Below are 26,585 nucleotides of genomic sequence, written 5' to 3'. Positions count from 1 at the left end.
GCAACAATACACAATAATGCTGGTTATCACTATTGTATTCACAATCAAGTATTAAATTTATGAACGACAAATTACTCATTTCAATATTGCTCAACTAAATTCACAAAATTCACGTGACTATTTATGGTCATACAACAGTCCTAACGATTCATGTTTTCAAAACTCCGCAGGAATATCGTGTCCTCCTCTAGTAGTGTCACAAGTACAGGGTGACCTAAAATAATGTCCCAGTTTCAATAGTACATTATAACAGCCTAGTTTTTCATACAAATGACCAATATGTGCACCTTTAGTTATTCGCCAAACATCCAACCTAAGTACAATTCTTCCTACACTTCGGTTAACACGTCCGGAGTAATGGAAGCAAATAGCCTCTTCAATTCTGTGTCTCAACTCTGGCAAATCATTAGGTAGCGGCCGAACGTAGACACGATCGTTTATAAAGCCCCAAAGGAAAAAAAAATAGCATGACATCATGTCAAGTGAACATGGAGGCCAGAGAAACGAGAGCTCTGTCGTCTCGACCATTACAACTAATCCAACGGTCAGGGAATTCGACGTTCAACCACTCTCTACAAAGCGTTTCAAAGGGGAGGGCTTATGACAGATTCACCTCTTGGCAAATTGCAGAACAACACAAAACGCTTTACGCTCAGGAGTCGCCATTTTGCGTAGGTGGCGCTGCAGGCGACAAAACAACAAAGCAGTACCTCGCGCATGCGCTTATCTAGAACTGTCTGAGTTACTCTTTAATTGTAACCTTGAACCAACACTCTACAACACTTACAGTTCATACTGTTAAAATTTGTAACTGGGGCATTCTTTCATGGACAAACTGTACTATGGCCGCACGCCCCTGCCAGTGTTGCCAGTGTTGCCAGCGAAAGGGCGCGGTTGCCCGCAGGAGATAGCGCTACAGCCTCTTGTAAACGCCGCCACGGTGCGTTGCCAGGTGGCTGCCAGGAGACCGCCCTTCCCGCAGAGAGGAGTATAAAGGCGCGCTCGTGATAACATTTTATTATCTACATCACTGGGCCTGCAGTGCTAAACATGACTTGTCAGTGAAATAGCGGTAACAGTTACGAACGAGCCCGTGCTGAATGTAGTAAAAAATTATTTTAAAAATCAGCACATTTGCCTCTTAAATATCTGGAGCAGAATCAACAATTCCAAATATAAAGTAATGTAATCTAACCAAAAAACAAATTTGTGTCTGTGAATCCACGCGCGACAAAGTGAAGCTTCCTGTTTATTAGGCATAGACAAAAGATAAAATTGAGAAGAGTAACAATACGGGTATGATCTCAAATGAAAAAGAAATATGGTAGCACAAATAGTTAGCGGTTAAGAAAACTACGAAGTAGACAAACACACGCAGTGGTACGAGGATTCCGTAGCATCACTGTTGCGTCATTTCCACACTCCCCTACCGACCGTTACAACCAGCATACAGCATGCTCCACTGCATACCTATCCCCCCCTCCCCTCTTGTCGTCCCATTCGACCGCTAGCGCATGCGTTGGAGTGGCGTCGCCGCTGACGCACTATCCTTATACCGGTTCCCCCACCACGTGCCTGGCTATTCCCTTCGTGCGAAAAGGATCTTCTCAACGCTCGAAAATTGAAGACTACTCAACAAAAAGTTTCATTTAAAAAAAAAGTTGTAAAATCTGCGATTTGATATCCAATTGCATGCTAGTTTTTGAATATACTGGTATAGGACAAAGCGAAAAAAATGTGGTTGAAAACGAAGACTTCAGATGTGTTAATGTTAAACTGTTCAGCAATGGCCAATGAGATACGTGTCAAGGTACGCAATGTGTGTTACGGCAAGGTACGCAATGTGTGTTACGGCCCCGTGTAACCGGGCACACAAACCGTGTGTAGAACTTCAGAGGAAACCACGTGACTTGAAAACTGCTCAAGATCTCTGAAGGTGCCTGTTTTCGAAAAAAACAAACATTAAAGATTAGTCAAAAGGAGGGTGAGTAGTTCTGTTTCCGTATTACATTTTTAAAATGATTTTTTTTAGGATAGTGAAAAAAAAGGCTAAATAAAACGCGTGCGTTCAGAATAATGTTTAGGAATTAATCACCAAATACAAATTCTTGAAAATACCCAAGGGCCTTGTATTACACCTTTATCTTCATTTATCCACCATATAATGTTACTGTCACCGCTCAAAGTCGCTCTATCCGCAGCGAGAAGACTGCGCGCCAGCTCATGAGCCTTGCCCTTAGAGGCGACACCGCGCTATAAGCTCCAGCGAGCGTCGCACTTACATGCCGCCTAACGAACAAAACTACACAGCTATCTGTGGCATCCTGATGCTACTAATTTCCGGCATTCCATTAAATAGTACAACATAGTGATTGATAAAGGCATTTTGAAAAAGATGGCAACTTTCGGTTCTGCCTTCTAATAAAAAAAAAAGCTTTTGACGAAATACAATAAGAATATAAATAATTCCCAAATTAGCATTTAACATTTCTCTATACAGCTTACACTATATCAGATTTGCAAATGTTTTATTACCTTACATAAAAATATTTTTTTTTTCTGAAACATTACTATGTTATGCCTGAAACGTTTGGGCTCTACGGTGTATTATTAGGCAACAGAGCACACGGAGACAAGAACGCTATTGGCAGAGATCACGTATACACTGAACACTCATGTGAGGGCTGGAGTGTGGGGTGAGGGGCGGGGGGAACCTGCTACCGGACAGGCGGACGTCCATCCTGCAGAATCGCCTACTGGAAGCAATCCGAGGATTAGCGAGCCGGCTGGAAACATGATTACGGGTTGCGAGTCGCTGGTTTCCAACAAATCCCAGCACACGTGACCTTCAAGCTACCAATCACAGAGGGCCCTCGCGAGACGGCTGTGGATGGAGGGACCTGTTGGCGTCCCTCGGCGCACGCTTTGTTAGGGGCGGGGCTGTTCTCAGAACTGCGGTTTGATTACTGGCAAAAAAAAATATTATGGAAGTAATTAATCATTTATTTTTAAAAATAGAAAATAACATATTAGAACTAGAAGACCCCTAACCTTAAGTCACCGAACCAGAAGACCCTCCAACCAGAAGACCCTCCAACAAGAAGAACCACCAACCAGAAGAACCACCAACCAGAAGACCCACCAACCAGAAGACCCACCGACCAGAAGACCCACCGACCAGAAGACTCACCGACCAGAAGACCCTCCAACCAGAAGACCCTCCAACCAGAAGACCCTCCAACCAGAAGACCCACCAACCAGAAGACCCACCAACCAGAAGACCCACCAACCAGAAGACCCACCAACCAGAAGACTCACCAACCAGAAGACCCTCCGACCAGAAGACCCTCCAACCAGAAGACCCACCAACCAGAAGACCCTCCAACCAGAAGACCCTCCAACCAGAAGACCCTCCAACCAGAAGACCCTCCAACCAGAAGACCCTCCAACCAGAAGACCCACCAACCAGAAGACCCACCAACCAGAAGACCCACCAACCAGAAGACCCACCAACCAGAAGACCCACCAACCAGAAGACCCACCAACCAGAAGACCCACCAACCAGAAGACCCACCAACCAGAAGACCCACCAACCAGAAGACTCACCGACCAGAAGACCCTCCGACCAGAAGACCCTCCGACCAGAAGACCCTCCAACCAGAAGACCCTCCAACCAGAAGACCCACCAACCAGAAGACCCTCCAACCAGAAGACCCTCCAACCAGAAGACCCACCAACCAGAAGACCCACCAACCAGAAGACTCACCAACCAGAAGACCCTCCAACCAGAAGACCCTCCGACCAGAAGACCCTCCGACCAGAAGACCCTCCAACCAGAAGACCCTCCAACCAGAAGACCCACCAACCAGAAGACCCTCCGACCAGAAGACCCTCCAACCAGAAGACCCTCCGACCAGAAGACCCTCCGACCAGAAGACCCTCCGACCAGAAGACCCTCCGACCAGAAGACCCTCCGACCAGAAGACCCTCCGACCAGAAGACCCTCCGACCAGAAGACCCTCCAACCAGAAGACCCTCCGACCAGAAGACCCTCCGACCAGAAGACTCACCAACCAGAAGACTCACCAACCAGAAGACCCACCAACCAGAAGACCCTCCAACCAGAAGACCCACCAACCAGAAGACCCACCAACCAGAAGACCCACCAACCAGAAGACCCTCCGACCAGAAGACTCACCAACCAGAAGACTCACCAACCAGAAGACTCACCAACCAGAAGACTCACCAACCAGAAGACTCACCAACCAGAAGACTCACCAACCAGAAGACCCTCCGACCAGAAGACCCTCCGACCAGAAGACCCACCAACCAGAAGACCCACCAACCAGAAGACCCTCCGACCAGAAGACTCACCAACCAGAAGACTCACCAACCAGAAGACTCACCAACCAGAAGACTCACCAACCAGAAGACTCACCAACCAGAAGACTCACCAACCAGAAGACTCACCAACCAGAAGACCCTCCGACCAGAAGACCCTCCAACCAGAAGACCCTCCAACCAGAAGACCCTCCAACCAGAAGACCTCCAACTACATGAACTCTGACAAGAGACAAGAGTATCTCGTTGAAGCGACGCCTCAAAGCGGGCACCTCGAGGCAGCGAAGACGTCGTGCAAGCAGCAGCGGCGCGGCCTCTGCGCAGGACAGGAGCACAGGAGGACAATGAGTCTCCGGTAGCAGCGATCCCGATCGGTCATCACGAGCCGCGCGCGAGGAGCGAGGCGACAGGAGGCAGAGGAGAACTACACGACGAATACGATGTACCGGGAGGGGGGGGGGGAGGTTGCCCTGCACTACAGTCGCTTCCACGTCAACAAGGTCTGATCCATCCTCATGATCTCGTCTTAATATTTGTTTTTCAATGTTCGTCTAAATTCAGGCGCGGCGCGGCGAGGCCTACACATGACATTTCCGCACAGGCAACTGACTGTACGTTATACTTGACTGCAAACTCTGGTAAAAGCGAGTTTTTAAGTCAACACGTCGAGCCGTGAAATGTTGGGACAAAATCTGTGCTGCAAGCAAAATCTAAACGGCGGTTGACATTGAAGGAAAGTATAAATCGGTGCTACGGCAGGGACACAAAAAACAACCCCTACTCTTGCGTTACCTCCAGCCAACGGCGCGCGGCTCTTTAAAAACATGAAGATGCGTGCAGACCGGGGTGGGAGCCCGAGCTCCACTGGACCACGCCTCCGGCTGTGAGGGCCCCTGAAGGGGGGGGGGAGGGGGAGGAGAGAGAAGCAGCGGAGAGAGAGAGGGCACCATAATCACCATCATCACAATCTCGCCGGCCCGGCCATTGTTGGTGGCGAACAACGAGCGACGCCGCCGGACCCGGCTCGCCTTGGGAGTGATCGTTCAACTCCCGGGACTTCGCCCCCCGCCAACCCGCCCCCTACCCGGCCCCAGGCGCCGTGTTCCGGTGCAGGACGCGAAACGCACGGCAGGACATCCACGAGCAGTGAACCATGATGGGGCTGGGGGGGGGGGGGGAAGCGGGGGCCAACGATCCTGCGCGGCGCGAGGAGGCAGTGACCTTGGGAGACACGATCTGATGACCCCTCCCCCCCACACATACCCCACCTCAGCAGCAGCGCAGGAAACCACGGGGGAAACACTCATTACCGAGACCGAGACTTGGAACTTTTTTTTTTTTTTTTTTTTTTAAATTTCGGGGCCCACTGATTCGGCCCACACTGGTTGTGAGTAGTAATGCACAAGCTATCATCACGCAAACAAATCAGTGGAAATTTCTTTCACTTTATTTTTGGTAGCAACACAATCTTGTGTTGCGAAATACCAGAAATCATACAGTACATGCTTTTTTTTTTTTTACAAGTGTTTCTCGCAAGGTTTAAATATCCGTTACTAAGCAATTAGTCGTCAAGTAGTTAAATTAACATTATAAACCTAACACTTTGGATAGGAACCTCCTGTTCGAGTTTTTTTTGCTAGTAGTTATGAGCCCACCCGATAGATAGCGTCACCATGTCGCAGTTTCCACTGTAAGAGTCGCACTTCTATATCTCCATCCTTGTTCTATGCAGGCAACAACAGATACGCCTGTACCTGCCATTACAACACATTTAAAAAATCAAAGCATGACTAAAGAAGACTTTATTGTTTATTAGATATGATGTTAGAAAACAAATTTTAACGATCAAAGATAAAATATAGGAAGAAAATCAATTTATATGTTACTATAAATTTAAAAAAACAAACAAGCATACACCTGCTGGCATGTAACTAATGGTTACAAGACATTGTCATTAGTTGTCAAGATAATGTGAAATATCCATTACATTAATCAACAGTCACTCCCACATTCACAAAGCCGCGAGGTGATAATGCTGAGGTGTTCCAGAGGTGCTTCTTCAGCCTGTATTTGAAGGTAGCGAGGTTACTAGACTGCCTTCTAGCCTGCTGCTCAGATCCACATTAACATTTAGATCGCTAGCACAGAGTTGCTTGTGGATCGTGTTTCGTGACTATGGTGGCTATGGTGGCTGTGCAGGTAATTTAAACTGGTCGACAGATAGCGAAGTGTTCTTGCTGCATTGATATGATCGTAAATAAACCTGGTTTCTAAGTGTGTTTACAAATACACAGTGCACCAATTTCAGTATATTTTCAAGGTCTTTAAATTAATTTATCTTGCAAATTTTTTTTGTGTCATTTATTATGTATAAGCCAAATTGAATATAGCACTAAATTATCCACTCGCATGAACGTACCTATTTTTAAGTTAGAATGCTTAAAACCTTTTCAGAGATCATTTTCACCTGGTTTAAGTGGACAAGTCTGTAACTATTTATAATTAATGAGCAACTATCAACTTGAGTGATGAGTCAAAAACAAAATGGAAATTTTAAAGTTTTTTTTTATATACTTCCAGCACAGTCACCGTTTACTTCGTGGCTTTCAAGAACTGCAGACACATCGTATTGAACGTAACTCAAAATGGTAGTCAAGGCGTTGTTTGGAACTTAACATTTTCATGCTATGTTACATTTTTTAAAGGGCTAATTCCTAAAAGTTTACCTCTGTATCTCCCTTACATCTGTTCTGCCACGACCGACGTGCAGATCTTCAGAAGAAACCACGCGTGGAGCTGAGAGCAGAGAGCATTTAAAAATGTGCTGAGGGCGCATGAGTAGTTCTGTTTGCGTAATTAGTTTTTTTAACTTTATTTTTAGGAGTGAAGATAGCTAAAACAAAACGTGTTTTAAGAATATTTTTTTAGGGCATGAAACACCCGGGTGAGATTCTTGAAGGCACTGAAAGGCCGCATTGCACTTTTATCTTCATTTCTCCGCCATATAAAGTTATTGACACCGCCCTGTGCACGACAGTTCACAGCCTTGCGCTTAGAGACTATCCCGCGCTAGAAGCTCCAGCGAGCGTAGCACTTATCCTGCCTTACAGACACAGATACACGCAGTTAAAAAAAAAGTGAATGTACTTACTTACTTATGTACGCGCGTTAAAAGATATACTTACTTGGCGTAATAAAAAAAATAACTTTAATTGTGCATGAAAATAATAGAAATAAAATAATAAAAGAAATGGAGTGGATTATAAATACGGTATAAATTCAATCAAGTTAAAGAATTTAAATAAACACTCTATTCAATATTTATATAAACACACGCATAAAATTAATTATTTAATTCAGTAAAATAATCGTGATAAATTTCAATTAATAATGAAAATCACTAAATATGCTAAAGTTTATTATAATCTATCCACTCAATTTATTAGATTTAAATAATATAATAATTTATAACGCAAATTTATACATACGCAAACATAAACTGAATTATATAAATACACTTGTCAAAGTTAATAAACACAATTTATTTACATCGTTAATATCCACAATAGAAGAGTGTTTTCAATTAACAGCACACACACAATATTTAATCGTCTGCAATCTTTTTGCACGGTGCGCGCGCATCGCAAAAATTCACTCTCATCATTTATTTCAATACGCGCCTGCAGAAGCCTAAAGAAGCACGACTCCAAAGACGTGACTAGCACGGAGGGAACCCGGAACACCGCAGCGCGGCACGCCTCCAAGGTCGCCGCGCGAGTGGAGTGACGCGGGTCAGAGGTCGCGGTCAGCGCCGGCGACCCGGGGCATCGCGTCGCGTCGCGTCACGACCAGCGCTTCTGCTCGCGACCACGAGTCGGAAGACATGAGCAGCAATCAGGCGGGATTCACTTATAATCGCGTCTCTCATGAAAATGATTTCCTTGTAAAAAAAAAACAAGGGATTATGTTTTTATACATTATTTTTATGAATTCTAGAATCCACACAATAGTGTGGGTCTGGATCTAACGTTTCTTTTAGGATAGACTTGTAACAGGTTTTTTTTTACAGTTCAACTGTAGTTTACAGTTTTGTAGTGAAACAAAACTGTATTAGTGCAGCATGTATAAGGTCCCTAAGTGTGTTTAAATTGAATACATTTTTTTTAGAAGGCGAGGTTATCCAGCTCGCTTTTACAAGCAAAACAAACTATTTTTTTTAAGATTTAAAATATTACTCCATTTGATTAAAAATATTACGCGCGATCATGCAGTTAAAAAATGTTCACCTTAAATTTACAAAAAGGGCTGGTTACAATCTATCCAGTGATCTTCGTAAACTAATAGTTATCTTTAATAATTTGCAGGTTCTAAAGGTACTTACTTTGAACATGAATCACAAGAATAATATTGGTATACAAGCAAAACATAAAAAAAGGGGGATGTCTGTAAAGTCGGTTTACGGACGATAATTTTATGTGATAACGTGAGTGGAAGAGAGATAGACGCGTCACAAGCCGAACGCTTAGGCCGATCGTGCCTCTATCGCTTGTACCGCGCTCTCGCTTACACGCTCGGCTCAGGCGAAACGTGACAATGAGTCATGCTTTTTCGTGCGTGCAGCCGGCGTTCATAGATTTATAAGACGTTATCACGTCAAAACTAAAACAAAACAAAAAAACTCTCTTCCTCGTGTGTTTTTTACTTTGTTTATAACAAATAACATAATTGGAAAGTCGAAATAAGCAGAAGTTTGTATGAAGATACAGTTCTCCGAAATAACTAATAACTCTTCTTTTATTTGAGGCAAATTCTTCGTTGAAAAGCCCATAAATTAAAGGTAATTCTAAGAGTGTAAGAAGCCTGTGAGGCGATGGCACACGATGAGAAGCTCTTCTGGCCGAGTCCTGCCCCCCCCCCCCCCCCCCGCGCAGACACGGACACCTGAGGCCGCAGCGCCATGCTTCTCAAGGGGGAAAATGCTGAAAACGCGGCCCTTTATACTTCCTAAAGTTAAGAGGAGAAAAAAATAGTTCCCACATACTGAAGAGTGTACCGTAACATTAAATGGAGTAGAAATGAAGATAAAATGTGTAATTTAAAGACCCTCGAGTGCTTTTCAAGAATCTGAAAACTACGCGTTTTCATCAGTTTTCACTCTTCTGAAAATGCAGTTGAAAAAACGAAATCCGGACATAGGACTCGCTGATTTTGAAATAAAGCTGTTCTAAAACAGCAACCCCCACCCCCACAAGGACGTGCTGCGCAGTGGCCTGTGCGCAGGTGGGCGGAGCCAGCCCAGCGGCGCGGGAAGAAGCTAACACCCCTGCCGCGACCAGCGTGGACTCTTCCGGGTGTTCGGTTGATGAACTCTGCCGTCCGCGACGCCAGCGCTCCTACCGCGCGGCGCTGGAACCACCGGCTGTGTCGCCAGCACACCCCGCCTCCTCCCTGGACTACCGCACTGCTGTCTATCCACGGTAACGCCGTGCAACAATGACGTGGAAACTCTCGAGTATTTACAAGAGCACGCATGCGTACTCGGACCGCGCGGATTGGCTGCCATCGCCCAGTTACTCCACGCGACCAACAGAAGCACAATATTCCGCAGCGGTACCAGCCAATTCTGTTTACGAACAAGAATATACAGCTGTCTATCATTACTTCGGGGTTTTAATTTAATTACATATACCAATAAATTTAAGCGTGTTTATGTTCTCGTACCAACCAATTTTTTTGAAGTGAAAAACTTCGGTGCTGAGGGCGGCTGAATTTTCCGAGCTTTACGAAAATTCCGATCGCGCGAGGGGAATAGTTAAAAGACACGTGGTGGGGGGAACCGGTAGAGGAGGAGAGTGAGTCAGCCGGCGACGCCACTCCAACGCGTGCATTAGCGGTCGAATGGGAAAACGGCAACGAATTTGGTGAGGGAGGGGGAGATAGGCACGTAGCGGAGCAGGCTGCATGCTAATTGTAACGGCCGGAAGTGGAGACGCAGGGGAGAGGTGGAAATGACGCAGCAGTGACGCTACGCAACTCTCGTGCGACGAGGCTTGTGTTGTCTGCTCCTCTGTTTTAGTAACGCTAACGATAGGGAGGAAAATCATTTATTGTAGCCCACTATATATGATTACAATATTCCCTCCAAATAAAGCTATCTGTAATCTAATGTAACTAAGTTGATTTTTTTATATATATTCTGTCTTCAAGTTTTTTTTCCTTTTTCATTTAAATAAGCGAGCCCTTCCCTTTGGCCACGTGTCTGCAGGGGAACTCGCCAAATAAATCGCATTCCAAATGGAGAAGCCTAAGATGTCCATCAAGTTCTGTCCCTGCCCGAACACGCCCGAATATTCACCTTCGGCCAACCTCGGGATTTGTTTTATTTTTGCGCAGGAAAAATGAATTCAAATATTAAAAGTGGTCGGTTAGGTTAGCTACATTAAAACACTTTAAAACACTATGGACGGTTGGTTAGTTAGGTTAGTAAAGCTACATTAAAATAAACAGAGAAATATAAATATACATAAATAAACCAGAGGTTGACCGAAGGTGAATATTCGGGCGTGTTCGGGCAGGGACAGAACTTGATGTACATCTTGGGCTTCCCTTCCAAATGCACCTCGCCACAGATAAAACAAACCGTAAACAAACAGCTAACAGCCCTTCGCAGACAAGCGCCGTGAGTCACTCGTGTCGAAACAGCCTGCTCGCCACACAATGGCGGCGCTGACCCAGCATGCGACGCCACAACCGCATACATATTTCTATGGAAGACAGGAAAAGGGGGCGGGGGAGGGAGTGAGCAGGGGGGGGGGGGGGCGAAACCTTGCGCAACGAGTACGGACGCTAAATCAGGTGACTGCTGAAATACACATTTCCATACGCGAGCAGGCTTCAGCTTTCAGCCGACTCGACGCAACACTTGACCCCGCGCGCCTTTAAGCGAGGCCACTGCTGCTCTGTTCTCCTCTGCGCTCCGAGATCTGCGATCCGACGATCTCTCAGCCCGACGATCCCGAGATCGGGTCGTTACCACAACGCCGAACCTTTGAATATATATACTGTATAGAAGTCGCCAGCCCAGGTTAAAATTTCTAATACGGTTTTGAGGTAGTTGGTTAATTCACCGCCCGCAATCGCCACCATCTCTAGGGCATCGACTTGTGGTGGTCCCTAGCGGACAAGTGTCGAACTCTTCAAACACCCCTTCCCCCTCCCGTGGAACGTCCTTGAGCTGCAGTGAATGATAGATGGGGGGTGCGGGGAATGACAGCGGGCGACAGTGCTGCGCTCTAACATGTAAATAACAACTAAGACGATACAGGGCGTTACGGCAGCGCACTGCAGCGGTGAAGTTCCCAAGCTGCTCATCATACGCTTCTGAAAAACGTAGAGTAAATCCTATCCACTCGCGACTTCTATACAGTATATATATTCAAAGGCCGAACGTACAATAACGCCGAATGTCAAATTGACCGCAACGCCGACAGCTAGAAAACTGCTGTGTACCACAACGCCGAAAAAATGTTGCTGTGAGAAGGGGAGGAGGGGGGGGGGGGGGCACAAGAGCAAAATGAAAAACAACTGAATGAATTTGTGTGCTAACCTAACCTAACCTTTGTGACATTTTTCGGCGTTAATGTATATCGGCGTTGTGGTACACATCAGTTTACTAGCTGTCGGCGTTGTGGTATTTCGGCATTGTGGTGCGTCCCCCCCCCCCCCCCCCCCCACGAGATATGATCGTCGCAAACCCGTGACGGGAGGGGGGACAGCAGTGAAGTGTCGAGAGAATGCCAGCTGCATTCCTACTGATGGGCCGCTACGATACGAAGGTCACTGCAATCAATTGTGACGCGTAATGTCCACGAAACTAAAATAACGAGCATCGCCAATTCTTATTTCATGTGGTGAGTGGTTGTAACAAGAGTTGGGGGGGGGGGGGACTTTTTTTTTGTGTAAACCAAACTTTTTTTTACTTTAGTTATTTTGGTTCTCAGCATGCTCGAATGAAAACCCATACAACATCACGTTTTTCAGCCACTCATGTTGAACCAGAAAAGTTATAACATCTAAGAACTAAAGTCCAGCGAATCTGCACATCTGACTGACTTAACCACATAAAGGGTATTTTTCCCCACAGTTAAGAGTAACCTCCACAGAATGGGCGTTTCCCACAGAACAGGGATTTAGGGCCGAATTCAGAGAGCTCTTTCGACGGTTATCCACACACCGAAAGGCTTTTCCATTGAAGCTGCTCGGCAGAGACGTTTTTCAGTGGTTGGTTGACTGCTGGATAAGGAGAGCCAACCACTTGAAAGTGAATGTGGTCTGAAGCTCATTCGAATGCCTGTTCAGTTGAAAATCGGCGGAGCAGTTGATGGTTTTAATATATAATTCCCACATAAAAACGTGTTCATGTATGATTGTAATTGTTTAAAACATTTTTGTCATATGGCAGATATGTAAAATATGTTTTGGAATTAAATATGCGTTTTCAAAGAAATCGTTTCGCCCGCAAAGTGTGCATCAGACACGTGTTTTGTAGCGATGGCAGAAGATTTGGATGAATTTCCAAATCACATTGACGAGGTTTTTGAATTTTTTGATGATCTTAAAAATGAAAATCCAGTTTTTGATTTTTGTCGGGATCAAGAGTTCGAAACACAATTTTTTTTCTCTGTAAGAAACTGCATCTGTTTTTTTTTCTTTTTCGATTACGGTTTTGTGCTTTCTCACGAGATCAAAAATAATCGCTTTTTCATCTGGAGAAAACACTATAATTTTAGGCAACGTATCCATCTTAAGAACATTTCTCAACCTCGTGTAGGGTTACCAGACGTCCGGCAAAAGGAGGACATGTCCTCCTTTTTATGTATTTTTTTGCGTCCGGCCGGATTTTCCTTAATGCTCCAAAATTTCCGGCTTTTTTATAAAGTGAGATAATTCCTGCAGTTACACTCTGGGCAAAGCGCGCGCTGTCCGCAGTCATCCCACTAGTAAGTAGTTCTATGACAGCTTGACAGGTAGCAGCACATGCAGAAGCACGTGTTTTTAATATGCTGTATATGCGTAGTTTGTTTGATTCTTTATACTGAAACTGTATTAAATGCCAAAACATTGTAAAATATCGTACTCCATTGTAATTAATTCATGGCTTTTTTTAAAAAATATATATATATATATATATTGTCCTCCTTTTTAGTGAAATGTCCTCCTTTGGCGAGATGAATGTCGTCCTTTTTTATTATCAGTGTCTGGTAACCCTAACCTCGTGTCCAATCCAAACAAAATATTATTTTCAGCGGGAGAGCAAACAAAAGACAATCGAAATGAAATAGGGCGCTTTTTCACACACACTCCAAGTACTTGATCTAAGAAAATTTTTGTGCCATGTTGCCAGATCTTCACTGAAAGTGGATGGGAACAAGCTTTCAGCTGGAAGTCATTCGAAAGGCGTTTTTGAAGTATGAGAGGTGGAGAGTCTGCCAGATGAATGAGAGTTGGATGCGCTTTCGAAGGTCAACTCTGAATTCGGGCCTTACAGTAGTCTGGGATTTCTCACAAAATATAATTTTTTTAATACTTAATTTATTTCCTTATTTTTACACTGTCTACAATTTACTACTTAATTTAAATTCTACATTTTCAATCTCGACATGAGTCAACTTCCTGTGTTGCTTGTTCCGGGCTTGTGGCAGCTTACCTTGTTTCACCAGAAATAAACAGCCTTCACCAAAATATCACGACTGCTACTGATAATGCAGAAGCAAAACAAAAAAAAAGCATTTTTGGCACAGCGATTATATGGTTCTCAAGTGATCTAGTGTGATGCAGCATACAGGATTCCCAGCATCTGACACGCTGAAGCAAGCGGCCCACGGAAAGTGCGTGGTGGCTGCGGCACGCGCAGGCACGTACAGGCACGTACAGGCACGTACAGGCACGAAGCCACGCACCACGTGCCCATGCACGGCCTGAAGGGCCTAAACTGCGCTCCTCCGCTCTCCGGAGCCAGCGTCAACAGGCGCTATCTCGTGTGTACGCAACATAATGGGAGTGTGTGTAACGAAGGCGCTTGTTTACGTCCCTCGTGTGAACACGCACTGACGTGCGGACAAGTGGCAAATGGCGAAATTATATTTCACGGCGCGTGCACAGAATAGTACCACGGAAATGAGAATATACATAAATCTCGACTGGACTGCAACATTTATTAATTTATGCCTGTCTGTTTTGCACCTATAATTAGCGACGTTATAAGCTAAATAAAATTCCACCGAAATATGGTTTGAACCGCGGAGGCGTAAGTGTATGAAGTTGGTGTCGGTTCTACATTGTTGAAGTCACTATTCAAGTAATTCGCTCGCAAAACAAACCGCAGACGTATAAAAAGCTGACGCTAGAAGTCTGTTTTAACAGCTTGAAAGGAACTCGTTAATGAGAATCGTAAAAATGCCATTTTATGAAGCGAGCAGTGCTAAACAATGACGTTAACAACACATTAGCAAGGCATTGGTGTTGAACTTCGTTAGAATAAAAAAAAAAATTGCTATCCAGGCAGGAGTGTTCTCAATTTGACCAATTATTACGACAAAGGAAACGAAAGAACGCGTCCACACTCTGGCTTCTGACCGCCACGGTTTGAATTACCTCTAGTGCTTTCATGCTTTCGTCATGAAGCACGCTTCCCTCTTGCCGGCCATGCACTCTCTCAGGAGGGGGGAGGGGGAGGGGGTGTGAAACACGAACTCACTGGAGCGGTGACCCGACCCGCGGTTAAGTCCGTCGACCCGAGTCACCCGCGCAACAGTGGTGAGGGGGGGGGGGGGGGGAGAGAAGCATCTAAACCGGCAGTTATAGTGGTGGAGGGGGGGGGGGGAGAGAAGCATCTAAACCGGCAGTTATTTTCACTATAAATATTTACTTGACTATCGTAGTAGTGTCAGAACACAAAAAAAAAAAATGTTGGAGGGCAGATGAACTGAATTATTTTGTCTTAACGGTAACGACCACCAGTCTTGATCGTAATTAATTTAGGTAATGTGTCTAAATATCAGATTTTAAGACATTCGTCTGTTACGTTATCAGGTGCGGTGGGGGAAAGATTTATTTGGTTGGTTTGAGAGAGAGAAAAAAGAGGGGGGGGGAAAGGGGGGAAGGATCCACGCCCCGGGTCCCTTGCTGGGCAGCAATGCCGCAGAAGACACTCCAGCCTCGGCTCTTCCCGGTGTATCCCTGCATAACAGTAGCCTCGCTGAACTGGGTTGCAGTCTCGTGAGATGGAATCTGACGAAAGAAAACCCATCGCTCGCCAAAAGAGCCGAGGCTGGGACGGCCAGGACGCTGGTGGTTGGTTACTCACGAGGCCGACTAGCATGACGCCAGTAACACACTGACATAATCACTTTCGCTGAAATGTACGCGAGAGCTTGGTTTTTGATAATTGTTGAAACTGGCACATTCTTAAAAACAATTTTTATTCTTGCATGTCTGAGGGTTTTATTTCTGAATTTTTTTTTGACGTGACGTCTAATAAATCGATGAACGCCGGCTGCACGCACGAAAAAGTGTCCCGTTACGCACATTGTTCCGTTACGCTGTGTCCCGTTACGCACATTGTTCCGTTACGCTGTGTCCCGTTACGCTCATTGTACGCTTGCGCCGCATCTATCTCTCTTCCACTCGACTGTTTATAAAGTGAAGTGAAAAGTTAATGTGGTTTTCATTGCTTATTACAACAACAATTTCGGCAATAAAGGTTAATTATTCTTGCATTTTTAAAAATCTGATTACTAGTATAATTTCAAGTATTGATTCTTTTATTATTAAAATAAAAATGATTAAATTGTGTTCATAAAAGTATGCAATCATTTCATTAATGTTTTGTTATGACTATTGTCCGTAAACCGACTTTACAGAAAACCAATTTTTTTTTAGTAATCCTTCAAATACGTTTACGATCCGAATACATATTAAATTGAAAATAGTTAACGATTTTCTTTTGTTAAACTTGTCCATTAAGATATAGGCCTTGTGCAGTGTACGAAACGACGGGAACCACTTGGCCCGCTGTTCGGTTGACGGGAACGAGGGTTCAGCAGACGGGCCCCGGGTGACGTCAGCGCGGCGATGTGGGGCAGGCCAGTTAGCGGTGAGTCAGCTCGCGGAGGTGCGACCCGCGCCGCCGGGAAGCCTTCTGTTCACAGACCAGAGAGACAACCGCCCCAAGTTCATGCTCGCTTTATTTTACCGTTCTATCTCATTGTATAAACCGGTGTGGCATTAAATTTTGCGGTCGATTAGGATAGGTTAGCTACATTACAGTGGATGGTTGGATATATTAGGTAAGTATTGCCACATTAAAAATACTGTATAATAATTTCATGGTTGTTTAGCATATAACTTTTTAATATGTAGCTATCCAGGGCTAGGAAACCGTTTACATGATTTCACAGTATCTTTAATGTAGCTATCCTAACCAAATCGACCATCCACAATGTTTTAAAGTATTTATAATGTAGCTAACCTAACCTAATTGACCATTAGTTATCATGAGTTACAATGAACGAAAAAAAAATTAAACAACCGAAGATGCACGATCGGGAGTTTGGCTCTCTCGTCTGTGAAAAGGCTTCCCTCTGCCACCGCCGCCCCTCACCCGGCGCCACCAACATTACAAATAACACTTCGTATGCCATCGTTAGTTATACTTTTTTAATTATCCTTCTTTAGGCACATTATGAAGAAAAATGAGTGAATATTTAAAAATGCGCGCGCACTATGCAGCAAAATTTTCACAAGACGAAAATAAAGGATCAAATACAAATAATGTATGATTTGGTAACCGATTATGAATACTGGTCCATATAATTAAAAATATTTATTTGCTGTTGAATATTAGCGATAGGTTTTGGGTTAATAAATTGTTTCAAGTGCATTTATTATTATTTTTTAGGTTATACTTCTTTTATTTGTGCTTTGTGCCACGGTAAACCATACGGCCATAAACCAAAATTTCGATAAGTATGTGAAAAGTTGTATTGAAACTAAGATGATGGTACTATGTAAATACAAACAGTATTAAATAATATTACCCAAGTCCTTTCATTGTTTTATTTCTATTAAGAAAAGTGATTCCAAAATTATATACAATGTTTCAGATACATTAAAATACAATCATTATTATACAGAGTTGTACATAAAACGTATGTAGTTTATGGCATGTAACTGGCAAGTGAGCACACCGAATCAATGAGAGTGCTAAAGGCAGAAATTGTGTATTGGAAAGAGAGAAATTTCCCATTAATATGTACACCGAAAACTAAGAATGAGACACGCTATAGATAAATTTTCATGAACTTGCCTACACAGTTAAAATGATTTCATTGCCAACCTGCGAGAACACAGAAAATGAACTTTTAGTGAATGAACTGAATTCAAATGAACTAAAAAAGTTAAAAATTAATATGAATAAATGTTTGACTTTGCAATACAAATGTCAATAAAACATAAATGTGCAACGCTTCCATACGAAACAACCATGTTTAACATAATTACTTGCAGCCATCAGCAGCAAGCAACCTCTGGAATGAACTGGACCAGGCGAAAAGGCAATCAAACAACCTAGCTACCTTCAAGCACAGGCTGAAGAAACATCTCTCTGGAACACCTACATTCTAGATTAAAAATATTTACTCTGTGCTGTGAGCGTGGACGAGCGACTGAGACACCGTAGTCGGACGAGCAGCTGGAAGCAGTTACATGTTCCCTCGACAGATGTCGCGAGTGTGGCGGGCGGGACTAGCTTGGCGTGGTCGGTAAAGTTCTCTCGCGATGGCCATTACAGAACCAAAGTTTGAAACCCGATAAAAGCGTCAGAAATATACGACCTACTATCTACGGCTAAATATAATATTAAAAATGTTTTGGCGAGTTTTAAAACCAATAAAGCACATAACGAATACCGTATAGTCAATATACATAAATTCTTTGTTCCATTAAATCACTGTGCACATATATTAGAAACGCGAACACTAAAACATGTGTTATAAAAATATTCCTAAAAAAACTGCACCCTATATTATAAATTTTTAATAGGTATAATCACCCTATTTTATCTTCTTAAACTGTAATTTAGTATTAGATCGTAGAATTTCGATGCCATGTACTTGACAATTCGGTGAAAATGGTGTGTCAAGACATTTCGGCATACTAGGTAACAAGCATCACAAACTGCTATTATCTTAAACTTTCCAAATCTATTCACCGATGTACGACCACACTGCCTGTATAGCCAACACACAATTCAGTACTGAAACACACTAAAAATATTAACGTCTCTAATTATATAAATAATAATTCCAAACAGAATTGTATTCGTTCAAATTAGATTCTATGAATAAGTAGATTAACTTACTGCCTAAACATAAGCAGAAAATTAATTAACGAGTTTGCACGACATTCCTGCCATTAAAAAAAGAGTAATGAAGCGGCAGATCTTGTCATCAAGATGAGAAATTCAGAACTAAGATTAGAGTATTAACATAGCCTTAAGAAAAAAAAGAGAAAAAATAAACATTACGTCAGTATGTGTGTTAGAAAAATAAGGGGGGGGGGGGGGGGAAAGAGAGAAATGAAATGTACATACCACGTGCATATAAATAACATTACGCCTGTCAGTTTGCTAAATAAAGTTCTTAGTGGTACCAAGTGAAATGTTATTTTAAACAGAACACATTGAATCAGATATAGAGTGCACTTAATACAGATACTACAAAACGACATATATTAACTGGCTTTCCTCGTAACATAGAAAATACTTACGGCATTTTTAAAATTTTTACTTGACCGTTACTGCAACAAATCATTATCATTGTAAAAAGTGCGTAATACAGTATATTAACAGCTCTCAAACAAACTAGCCCATGTGTTATATTTCCAGTAAAATATGGTGTAGGTATTTAAGCAAATGTAAAAAAATAAAACTGATAACAATTGGTGATTACTCTTTTGATGTGATTCGGGTAATGTACTTCCACCCTAGTAAGAACTCCCTTCGCAATTATGAAACGTACAACAATGTCACCAAACTTCAATCCCAAACATTATTAAAGAAATTCGGTAACACATTGGATACAACAGTTATATACACACAAATTTAACTATTATGCCTAATTAAATTCAGTTACTGGCGACACTTATAACAGATACAGGTTTAAATTTTGTTTGTAACTTTAACATGTGAAAAGGTGTGTTGCCATTGCCAAGTAGTATCGTAGCTCAGTCTAGGCTTATCTTCTGTCTACTGTGAACCAAGCACGTGGAATGCAAACGTCAAGTTTATGTCAGGTCTCTTGAAATAGTTTGTACACAACTGCACAGATTAAAACTGAGGAGGGATCTAAACCTGTGCGGTAAGCCAAAAAATGATTTTAAAGTATACTTCTATTACATAAATTAATATTCCTTACAAGAGGCACAAAATGCTGTGTTGTGCAATAAACGTACTCCATATATAGAAAGGTTTGTGCTTTTGACATTCCAATTGTAATTTAAGATCACTAGATCACTTCGCCTCGTGCAACGTTATGACAATAGACTAAAAACATAATTTAATAGTGACCAAAAATAACACAAAGTGAGAGGTTAAAAGACCGTTGCACTCTGCGCCTACATTAATCATGTCACGTTGCCGGGGGGGGGGGGGGGGGGGGAGAACTAGCGTGGCCACGCCAGCTGTCAGATAAAGACCCGCATATAAAGGCCCGCCGATCGATACAATTTAAATGGCAGGGCACGCGTCACTATCAGCTAGCGTAACGGCCATTGCCTTGTGAACCACGCTCCGTGCAGTGCTTGCGTTCAACATGGACCCTTCCACTACACGTCAAACACACTTGCCACGTGATACCAACTACACTGAAGGAGACACGAGGCTCACCTGTGATGTGCGACTGCTTGTTGTTGTTGTCCAGAGCGGCGGCGGGCTCCGACGTGGTGGCGGTCTGCTCGGGCGACTTATCGGCGGCCGTGTTGAGGTACGAGAGGCGGCGGTGCGCGTACGGCAGAGCGACCTGCTCTCCCGGCAGAACCTTCTTCCAGACCCAGCGCGAGGTGCCGGGGCCCTGCCTCCGCGGCGACCCGCGCCCGAAGTCGAAGCCCCAGCGGTCTGCGTCGCGCGCCTGCTGGGCGCTCAGTTCGCGCCGCACCACCTCCTCCACGTCTGCGTGGTCGACGGGCCCGAACAAGTCCCTCCTGACGCGCTGCAGCTGCCCCGCGGGCCCGCTCGGCGAGTGGCCGTCCTTCCGCAGCTGAGACATGACCGCTGGGTTGAACACTCGGGCACTCATCGTCAAGTTTTGGAAGAACCCCCGACTGTCCCGACTTGCTTTCCACGCCGTGCGAGTTCTAAACCCACGACGCACTTCGGGTCATCACACGCGTCGAGAAACTCCCGCGCAAACCAATGTCCGCTTCCTTGACGCTCGCCCCGTTTTGCGACAAACGCGAGCTCCGTTCACGCCCAACTCCACACTCGGCCGCTGCAACGAAACACTGAAAAATCATGCCATGATAGCGTCAGCGTCCCCCTCTTGAGAGATCTCCCCCCACCCGGCGCCCGTCTAACAGACCGCGTTTCAAAATCCACCAATGGCGGCGCTCGTAAGATAAAACCGCCCGGCCAATGGGGAAGCGGAGCGCCCGCTGACGTCATGGCAAGTTGTTTACATCGAGAGAGAGAGCCTGCACGAATTATCTACGCTTACATAAGAAAGGAGAGAGAAAATAATAGGCTTACCCCTCCCCGCCCCGCTTTTTTTTTGTTGCTTTTTTTTAAAAGACAAGACAAGCAGCTACTGTGCCACGCGTCCTTTGAGAGCTGTAAAATACACGCCAAGGTCTTTGAAACAACGCACGCCACGTTATGGTGCATGCGCGCTGCGCATTTCTGGGCGACAACAAAACTATTTCAACATGCAGTAAACACAGATGCATGACGTTACATTAGGAGTCATTACATACGTTACGGAAACCTACTTGACAAATAAACAAGAAATGTATATTATTACTGAAAAGCAACTCTTAACTTCTAGAATATTTTTCTTCGTAAGTTGTTTTATTTAAAAATAAAATAATGTTCTGGTTCGATTTTACAGTTACAATTAATGCAGTTATGAAATACGACATATGTCTATAAAATTTGTAATATACTTACACCAAAAGTAAAACTTCAATAATCATTTACGGCAATAATTCACTATTGTATTCAATACTAAAACACAAAGTTTATCCGCACCAAGGTCAATGGTTTTGTGGAAGGGAAGAGACGTTGCTGCCATCTTGTGGCGAGAACTGTAACTACTAGTGGTACGTTGCAAATGCTCAGCTGCTGTTACTTTTAACATTCATTTGTGAATATTTGTAAATTCTATGAGCAAAAATATAATGTTCGTAAGTTTATTTACAAGAGTTAGGAATGCGGTGTAAAATTTGAGTAGAGGAAATGTCATAATTTTAACTTTTGCATCGGTTAGTTCTGGTTTTGAATAACCTAAATGAATACATCTACATATTTATTTTACTTTTATTTTTATTTATATTTACATAACATATGTATAAATCTCAAACGCCTAAAAAATAATCGCAATAATTACAAATTTTACATAATTTTCGCTTTAAAAAGGATTTGACTTTTTATTAATCTTAATAAACGTATTTTATCTCCCAGTTCCATTACCACAACAAAATCTGGCTGAGAGGCTATGATTGTGAAACATATATGAACGCGCAAATGTTGTAATATATTTACATATAAAATTAATAAAATAATTATAAAAACTAAACCTAAAATACATTCGAAAAATATGCTTAAAGAAATATATTAGTTTTTCAGGTCTGAAAATCTAAAGATTATTCCGAAGTTATCACCTTCTTGCAAAATAACTCAAAAAAATATCTCGTAAAATTATATGTATATATAAAATTACCTCGTAAAATTATATAGTTTTGAAGCAAAAAAAAAATTGAAGATATTGTATTGTACCTAGTTGTAGTGTATGAATATGTTCAAATGAGTAGACTAAGAAAAATCGAAATTTATTAATAACATACGAAAAAATTCAACTGGTCTCATTCAATTCGAAAATTTCTCTTTTGATTCAAAATATCATCACATTAAGTTTGAACAGATTTTGAAAAGTGAAACTTTCTTTTCTGGGTGCTATCAATCTCGTGTTTTTTTATGAGTTGGAAAAATTAAAAACATTTTCGTAGGAAACTCCATTACACCTAAAACCGAAGCCGTTATATCTATAAATATATTTGTGTTTTACACTACGACCTTCACCGTCGATAAAACTAAAGCTACTACTAAACCACCAAAGACGCTGTTTGACGAAGACGTGTCATATCATTCAGATACATTCAATCCGTAATAATCTGTATGGATTCCTCCGTAACAAATGTGATTCTTCAAAATTGTATGAAGCAGTTTATTTCCTAAATCCAAGCATTTAATTTTGCATTACTATAGCCGTTTCGAAATGTTTCACTTTTTCACTATGGTGGCCGTTCTAATGACCTGATGTAACTTACCTCTTGGAGAAGGCATTTTCTCTTGATGTAAGCTTTTGGACATACGCCATTGCTAAGCACATGTATGTCTGTAGAAGAAAACTACAAAAAAACACAAATGACAAAAACACAAATTAAGCAAAACATTGCTGTTGTCAGGATATAAACACCACACAATACTCCACAAAAGAAAAACAAAGAAAAATGGACTAACAGAACGAAAAACCCCCCACAAATGATGACAGCACAAATATACCGAACCCAAAAAAATTCAGCACAACAGTTGAAACGAGACAAAAACACAGCAAAACGAAAATACGAAACAAACATAATCCATAATGTTTGTTGACCATATTCCTGTTGTGGAGTATTGTGTGGTGTTTATATCCTGACAGCAATTTTTTGCTTAATTTGTGTTTTTGTTATTTGTGTTTTTTTTTGTAGTTTTCTTCTACAGACATACATGTGCTTAGCAATGGCGTATGTCCAAAAGCTTACATCAAGTCATGCACCCCCATTGCACAAATCTTTCAAAGATAAGGCATTTTCTCCTCCGATATTTAGCGTTACTACGACTAAACCGTTGGCGAAATGGAAATCGGAGACAATTTACTATATTTAAAAATAAATTTTCTACAAAATACAATCCGTGGTGTTTAGGTGTGATGCTAATTATCTTATCTATTTAAGTTAAATTTTAAACTTTCGTTAGTTCAAATATTTTAATCTGCGAAAGTTCTTCCGATTGCTTTGAAATATACAGATAGGATTATATAGTCATCTATATATATATGTATATAGGTATAAGGGATAGAGGAAGATATACAGAATTTTAGAGAGAGATAAAGCGGAGAATATATATGGATGTAAAGATATATAGAGAAGGAGATAAATGTGGTGAGATTTATAAAGGCACATATATAGAGAGATAGAGAAAGATGCTTTGTATATGTGTACTTACTTCAAACAAATTACAAAAAAAAAAATAAAGAGAAACAGCAACGAATGCCGCCATTAGCTAGTAATATAATATAAAGCACTATTGAGCTGAGTGAATCATAATGTTAATTTTTTTTTTTACGAATAACGGTCACTACAGAAGTACAGAGAATGTTTTAAAATCCGCGGTGTGACGTTAGGGGTAACAGAACACAACAATATATACAATAAACAACGTATTTTCCTAACCAACCGGTGAACGCTAGAAATTATGAGAAATAAGACAGAAAGGAAAGGAATGACAGGAAATCGATGAATTTAAGGGAAAAAAAGTAATATTCCAACATCTTCCATTGCATCACGACTGCACAGTGACACAGGCAGTGACGGAGCCCTGGGCCAGTAACTTCAAGTTCAACGATAGTTAAGCTAATTTATCTAAAAAAAAAATTATATTTTTGAAGTTATTATTCTTTAGGTGCGTTATGAAAAAATGATGAAAGTGAATTTTTTTACAATGAACATGCAAAGAGCAACGAAAATTTCACAGGATGAAAAGAAGGATATACCTATACCAATAAAAATTATTTATGTGCTTTTAAATCTTACACTTTAGTTATTGACATTGAATACTGGTCCATATTATTAAAAACATTAATTTATTGCGAATGTTATGTGAAATAAATTGTGTTTATAAACTTTTTCAAGTGTATTTATAAAGGAAGTTATGTCCCCGTTTGTATAATTTAATTTCATTAAATTATTATTATATTATTTAATGAATAATTTAAATAATATATTAGAATAAACACTCAGCATATTTATTGATTTTCATTGTTAATTAAAATACAATTCTGTTGTTTTACAATATTCAATAATTAATTAATTTAATACAAGTGTTTATATTAATATTCAATTCTGAGTATTTATTAAAAAATTTTAATGTGCCACTAATTTTGAAACAGCCTATATTTTATATATGTATAACATATTGCGCTAACAGTGAGAATTGAAAGTAGACATGATACGTCACACATAGTTATGACAAAATATAGGTATATTTAATGACATATAATTATTGTAAATAACAATTATTTTTTTTGAAAATAGGTGTAGCGAAGAACTTATGTAATCTTATTTGGAATAATTCAAATCCTTACAGTACTTGAAATTCATTCTCACTGAGAGTTATGGAAAAGTGCAATACTGAGATTCTAGCAACATGAGTAGCAAGTTTATAAATTTTTTTTCTCGATTTAGTTTTAATTGTATGGTGGTTAGTTTATCTCTGATATGTAAGAATATTTCATTGGAATGATCTCAGTCATCCATGCCCCACAAACACGACGGTATTTTATGAAGAAGAAGTCTTAAACTCTCACATACCGCCAAAGACATGCTCTATGGATCACAAAAGGCGAATATTTTTATTTTTTTCATATTAAAAGTTAAAAAAAAAAATTACGTGCCACTTAGCAAAAACGTAAACATTTCGTAGCGTATAAAACTAGCTATATGTTTAAACACCACCAATTAAATTTATACAATTTTTTTATTCACCCCTTTTTACGTTATGTAAACACTAAACTTGTATTTATTGAGTCACATTTATGAATGAAAACTGAAAACACATTTCAGGGAGGGTAGTGGGGATATTCATATTCAGGCACAGCCTGCAAACGATTTTTAACCATTTTTTTATATCTTGGCGATCTAAACAAATAGTACTTTACGTAAAATTTAAGATACGGAACACAAATTATACAAAAAAAAAACATTGCAACTACAAAAGCAAAGATGGCCTAAATTGTTAACAATTAATTTCAGGAGGGGTTACATTTATATAACCCCGTTCCCCTTCCCCTTTTCAGTTAAACCTCTGCACGCAAACTATTTTTATACTTATCCAAAACATTTTGTTTTCTTTATTAACAAATTGGTAAGTTGAACTATAGTAGGATCTATATTACGTTCGAGTTACCTTCAGTGAGTATTTCTTATTGACTCGACGTCGATTGAGAGCGATCAGTAAGCATCTTGATCGTTCGCCATTTTGGTTTATATTTGTATGACATGTCTTTGGTATGAGGACTGTTCTTGTGCAACTGTCATAGATTAGTAGGTAACTACAGCTGTTTTGCATTTGTTGCTCGTTTGCAAATTGTGCCACCAGGCAGTTACGAAACATAAATTGCAAAAAGAAATTTCGTGGTATATTTCCAGTAATATTTTTTTTCTTCTAATTTTGTTTTATCGAACAATTTCATGTTAAAAAAAATTGTCGGATATTAAAACGAAGCGTGTGTTGTATATCTCAAATAAAAGACAGGAAATATACGAACGCTAAAGTGCACACATGCCATGCCTCTGATTAAACATATTTATTTAACACCAACTTAAAATAACTTAAGCGTTCTCATACTGGGCTCTCAGTAACGATGATTGACGCTAGAGCGAGACGGCGTCAGAGCGGCACGGGGCAGAACTAATTGGAGCATGAATTTTTGAAAATGAAAAATCAACTCTCGATATAGATTATTTAAAATCTTTTTTTAAGTATTTGATTACGGTAAGAATTTTCAGTACGCATCTGACCACAGCCAGGATCGATGCCGGCTGCGTTATCGGAAGGACACAGGCGTAGTTCCTGCGGCAATAATTTATCCTGAGGATGAATGCTAGACGACATGAGAAGAATGACTGTGTTGAAAGCCCACTACGGAAAATGT

General features: G+C 41.4%; 1 protein-coding gene across 2 annotated transcripts in view; it reads right to left on the bottom strand.

The window, feature by feature from the left end:
- Nucleotides 1-25,926, bottom strand: part of LOC134539230 (uncharacterized) — a 31,141-nt gene extending 5,215 nt beyond the window's left edge. Inside the window, exons 1-2 of one of the 2 annotated variants that reach the window (XM_063381025.1) lie at nt 25,838-25,926; nt 20,285-20,898 (exon numbers count right to left, since the gene is read on the bottom strand). In XM_063381025.1, the coding sequence (XP_063237095.1) occupies nt 20,285-20,693 (409 nt within the window). In that variant the 5' untranslated portion in view covers nt 20,694-20,898; nt 25,838-25,926. Of the gene's footprint in view, nt 1-20,284; nt 20,899-21,559; nt 21,579-25,837 lie in introns of those variants that run through there. The other variant, XM_063381024.1, reaches the window with a different exon arrangement.
- Between the last annotated feature and the right edge of the window lie 659 nt (nt 25,927-26,585).

Source organism: Bacillus rossius, chromosome 15 (assembly GCF_032445375.1).
Source record: "Bacillus rossius redtenbacheri isolate Brsri chromosome 15, Brsri_v3, whole genome shotgun sequence".
NCBI classification, from domain to species: domain Eukaryota; kingdom Metazoa; phylum Arthropoda; class Insecta; order Phasmatodea; family Bacillidae; genus Bacillus; species Bacillus rossius.
This window is presented reverse-complemented; position numbering and strand designations above follow the sequence as displayed.